The sequence below is a fragment of the Tamandua tetradactyla genome, chromosome 3, assembly GCF_023851605.1.
Source record: "Tamandua tetradactyla isolate mTamTet1 chromosome 3, mTamTet1.pri, whole genome shotgun sequence".
Taxonomy (NCBI): Eukaryota; Metazoa; Chordata; class Mammalia; order Pilosa; family Myrmecophagidae; genus Tamandua; species Tamandua tetradactyla.
In genome coordinates this window covers 17,168,532-17,173,402 of record NC_135329.1, presented here as the reverse complement: position 1 = coordinate 17,173,402, position 4,871 = coordinate 17,168,532, and the positions used below count along the sequence as shown (strand labels likewise).

The 4,871-nt window shown below is 64.5% G+C and overlaps 1 protein-coding gene across 1 annotated transcript; it reads left to right on the top strand.

The window, feature by feature from the left end:
• The first annotated feature begins 298 nt into the window (after window positions 1-298).
• Window positions 299-4,663, top strand: NKX6-3 (NK6 homeobox 3). The gene is made up of 3 exons (XM_077151834.1): window positions 299-1,088; window positions 2,928-3,097; window positions 4,430-4,663. Exons 1-3 carry the CDS (start codon window positions 707-709, stop codon window positions 4,661-4,663), a joined length of 786 nt encoding a protein of 261 aa, XP_077007949.1. The 5' UTR covers window positions 299-706.
• The last annotated feature ends 208 nt before the right edge of the window (window positions 4,664-4,871 follow it).

Genomic DNA, 4,871 nt, shown 5'->3' with positions numbered 1-4,871 from the left:
CCCTCAGGGGCGCACCTGCAGGACCTGTGACTCCCAGACGCACCTTTTACCAGATGTTGAGCTTGGGGAACCAGAAGCAATGGAGATCTATTTCTCTCTCTCTCTCTCTCTCTCTCTCTCTCTCTCTCTCTCTCTCTCTCTCTCTCTCTCTCTCTCACACACACACACACACACACACACACCCTGGCTGATTCTACAGTCAATCTTTCAAAGTGCAATTTGTCTAGGAAAAGCCAATGTGAGGCCTGTGTGGGTTTCGACCAATGGCGACGCGGCTCTCGCAGCTCAGCCAGTCTCGGGCCTGTATTCTAATGGGCCATATCTTTATCAGGGAAATGTTGGTTCTCTGAACTTAAAACTTCTCATGGAAGGTCCCCAGACTCAGAGGCAGAGGAGGGGTCTGAGCTGAGGTGCAGGGAGCCACCCATTTTCCAGGCCGGGGCAGGGAGAGAGGGAAGGCGCACTGGCAGGCTTCTCCCCTGCCCCAGGTTGCTCCTGACTTCCGAGCAGCTGACCTGGGTGCCCAGTCCCTGGGCAAGGGCGGGGCCGGATGCTTTAGGTGGGAGGGCAGTCAGGGGCTCTGGGCCCGGATTTGACCCTCCGAACCTGCCATGGGGTTCCGGGCCTGGTTGTGGAGTCTCGGGCGTTAGGGACCTGCCTTCTCCCCCGACCCCACCCCACCCCAACCCCCACTATCCCGGTGATCATGGAGTCCAACCTGCAGGGGACGTTCCTGCTGAACAACACGCCGCTGGCCCAGTTCTCGGAGATGAAGGCCCCCGTGTGCCAGTACTCGGTGCAGAACTCCTTCTACAAGCTCAGCACCCCGGGGCTGGGCCCCCAGCTGGCCGCGGGGACACCCCACGGGATCACAGACATCCTGAGCAGGCCCGTGGCCACACCAAACAGCAGCCTCCTCTCCAGCTACCCCCACGTGGCGGGCTTTGGTGGACTCGGCTCCCAGGGGGTCTACTACGGGCCCCAGGTGGGGAGTTTCTCCAAGGCTGGGAATGAGTACCCGACCCGGACCCGGAACTGCTGGGCGGACACGGGCCAGGACTGGCGAGGCGGGCGGCCATGCAGCAACAGTGAGTACAGGCCAGAGCTTCACCCCCACCCAGCCCAAATACCACCCACACTTGGGGGGGGGGGGTGAGGAGGAGGGCGGCTCTCGCAGGGCTGTTCCCCCTTAGCCACCATTAGACAGCCCAGCTCATGCACCTGGGTCCATTTCCTCTGCCCAGGAGGGAGCTGGCCGCCCTCCCCATCCCTACTCCCAGCCTTGCCTGGACACAGGCGTCCTGTCCCCAAGACCACCCCTTGCTGCTCCCACCTCAGGTGGTCTCCCAGGGAAAGTGGGAGACCCCAAGTGTGGAGGCTGCACAGCCCTCCCCCTGGGGAGGGTCCTCCTGGGTAGGTCTCCTAACTTCTCCCACCCAGAGCTCACGCCACCCACCCCTTCCTCATCCCCCACCCCATCTGGTCCTCAGGGTGCAGGCACATGCCACCCCCAACAAGAATAATTTGTCACTGCATCACCTTCCTAAAAAACCCCCTTGTGTCCCGGCATCATACTGGGATGCAGTGGCCGCCCCGTGGCACGCTGGCCCCATCTGAGGGCGAGAGGGCCCATTTCTCGGGGCCCCACCTGCCCCCCACCCAGGGTATATAAGAACAATAGAGCAACACTGTGCAGCCTCCAGGAGCAGCTGCTGAGCCGCGGTGAAAAGCCCCCACTCATTCCAGAGCCGGGGCTTTGAGAGACCAGGTCCAAGGGGCCCAGGGACGGGAGGTCGGGGGGACAGGCACAGCCAGGAAGAAGCCACCCTCATGCTGATGTCCTGCTCAGGTCAGGCAGGGGAAAGGGCGGAGGGACCCCCCACTCTGCCCCGTGGCCTCCCCCACTGGAGACATCTGCCTCCCATCTGGTCACCCCACTCTGGGCTGTCCCACGCCCCGCAGCCCACCCCTCTCTCTCCCTGATCACAGCGAGTTAAGGGGGAGGGGGAGCCGATTTTATAACCTGGTATCAGCTGCTTAAGACCGGCCTCAAGTTCTCTCTCTCCCTCTCTCTTTCTCTCTCTCCCTCTCTCTCTCTCTCCCCCCTCCCTCCTCCCTACACCTCTCCACCCTCTATGCTTCAATCACAAAGGTGTACACACACACACAGGAAAATAAGAAATTCAGGGACTGAGTTAAGGGAACGGGAGGGAGGACTGAAGATGATGGTCTCTTGGGCGGTGTCTCACCCTTTCCATGCCGCAGTTTCCCCACCTGCGACATGAGGAGACAGAGCGTGCACTGCCAGGCTGCAGTGGAACAAGGCCCGGCCTGGGGTGGGGGTGGAGGGATGCCACTCCCCCCAGCCCTGCTGCCCCCGCTGGCCCCTTCCCAGCGCACTGCCCTGGCAGGCGCAAGCCCTGCGTCTCCTGTCTCCGTGCCCAGCACCTCGGGTGGGGTTAAGCCTCAGGACTTCCAGATCTGATGAAACGAGAGCAGCTCCTTGGGGCTGGAGACTCATCCCCCCCCCCCCAGGTTTTTCTGGAGACCTGGAAAGTTGGGGCTCAGGGGAAAGGAAGTGGGGAGGGAGGAATCCACAGGCCCCGGGCCCTTGTGGGTGGAAGATGCCAATGCCTGCGCTGGGACCTGATGGGAAGTCCCTGAGCCAGCAAGGAAACTCCTGTTGCCCCTCGAGAAGGCAGGAGCTGGACGGGCACAAGGCCCGGGTTCCAGTCCCTGTGCCCCTAAGGGGCTGTAACCTGGGGGCACGTCCCCTCCGAGAGGAGGCGATCCTGAGCACTGAGACGTGGCAGAGGGGGCAGCCACCATCACTCATCGTCAGGGCCACTGCTCTGGCCTCTCGTGGGCGGGCACCGGCCTGCGGGGGGAGAAGAGGCTGCTGACCCCACGCTGCCTTCCTCCCCCAGCCCCGGACCCCCTGGGCGACACCGTCCACAAGAAGAAGCACACCCGGCCCACCTTCACGGGGCACCAGATCTTTGCCCTGGAGAAAACCTTCGAGCAGACCAAGTACCTGGCGGGCCCTGAGCGGGCGCGGCTCGCCTACTCGCTGGGGATGACGGAGTCCCAGGTGAAGGTGAGCGTGCGCAGGGGAGGGCGGCGGCCGGGCTGTCCCCACTCCCCGCGCCCGCCGGGGGCTTCCTCGGTGCCTGGGCGCTGGCGGTCCCCCTGGCCCTGGTTAACAACAGCGAGATAACGGCCACCGTCTGGGCAGCCCGTTCCGCGGGCCTTGTTCGACCCTCACAGCGACCTGGGGTCAGTGTTACTGGCCATCTTACACAGCGAGGAAGTAACCGCAGTTAGCCCTCCTGCCCACGGTCACCCAGCTGCTAAGTGACAGAGCCGGGACTCTGCTCCAGACCCGCAGGGTTCCAGACACCGCGCGTCTCCCCTCCCCTGCGCTGCCCCAAACTCCCAGCAGCTGAGGGAGCAGACTGGCAGTCAGGGGACCCGAGTTCAGGTCGGCCTCGTGCCTCCCCAGAGCGAGCTCCCCTTCGCTTACTAGTCCTTACAAGGAAGAGGCCCCTCCTGCCTCCCGCGGCCGGCTCACCGCAGACCAGATGGCACATTCGCGGGCGGCGGCTTCGTCCCCGCCGCGGGACGACTGGGGGGAAACTCCCGCCCTCGCGCGCGCGCTGAGGGGCCCGGAAGCGCCCCGTGCGGAGCCTCCCGGAAGCGCCTTCTGCCGCCTCGGACTTCCCCGGGGGCAGCTTTGTCAACTTCGAAGTCAGGTCTGTCCTGAGACGCTGTGGGCGCGGGACCCCACAGAAGAAGGCTTGGAGCTGCGGCCCGGGCGCCCGCGGAACGGCCCGGCCCCGGGAACTGGGGCTCGGCTGGCGGCCGGACAGCGGCGGGGCCCAGCTAGGCCGCAGGAAGTGACGCGTGTCCCCTTACGGGCCCTTCTGCTTCTTTAGGTGCTTTTCTGTACTTTTTAACTATCTCAAACAATGTCACGTGTTGCTTTTATAATTCAAGGGGGAAAAAAAACATCCACGAAGTCCCAGAGGCCCGGCTCAGTGAGGGTCTGTGAGGCTTTACAAGAGGAGGGCAGGGCGGCGATGGCGCAGTGGGAGACCCGGCCTTGGCTCCGGGCGCCTGCCCATGCGAAAAGCAAAAAAAGAGGAGGGCGACTGGTGGGCACCCCCTGGAGGGCGCCAGCCTGGGCTAGGCCTCCTCACCCCAGGGCCCCAGGCAGAGGAGGGAGGCCGGGGCAAAGCTGAAAGAGCTGCCCAGCTTCCACGTTTATTTTTGTTTTAGTGCAAAAACGGTGACGGTGATGTGAATAGTCACCTACTCTGTAACTGAGCCATTTATTCTACTACAAAAGTAGGGACTAAGAGACCCTGCCACGGAGCAGAGTCACCCCCTGAGTGGGGGGGCCCCGACCCTAGGATCCTTCTCGCCCCAGGTGTGGTTCCAGAACCGGAGGACCAAGTGGCGGAAGAAGAGCGCGCTGGAGCCCTCGTCCTCCACGCCCCGGGCCCCGGGAGGCGCCGGCGGGGACCGCGCGGCCTCGGAGAACGAGGACGACGAGTACAACAAGCCGCTGGACCCCGACTCGGACGACGAGAAGATCCGGCTGCTGCTCCGCAAGCACCGCGCCGCCTTCTCGGTGCTCAGCCTGGGCGCACACGGCGTGTGAGCCCCGCCCGGCCCCGGCCCTGTCGCAGAGGCCCCGGCTGCGCCGCCCCCGCCGCGGGGGGAGAGGGGCAGGGTCGTCACCCAGGGGCTGCGGCGGGGGCGACGGGCGCACACTTCTCCTGAGCCCTGCGAACTCGGGAACCCCTTAACCATCCGGCCCCTCGCTGGGGCCCCTTGGGTGGAGGCTTAGCCCCGCCAGTTCTGCACAT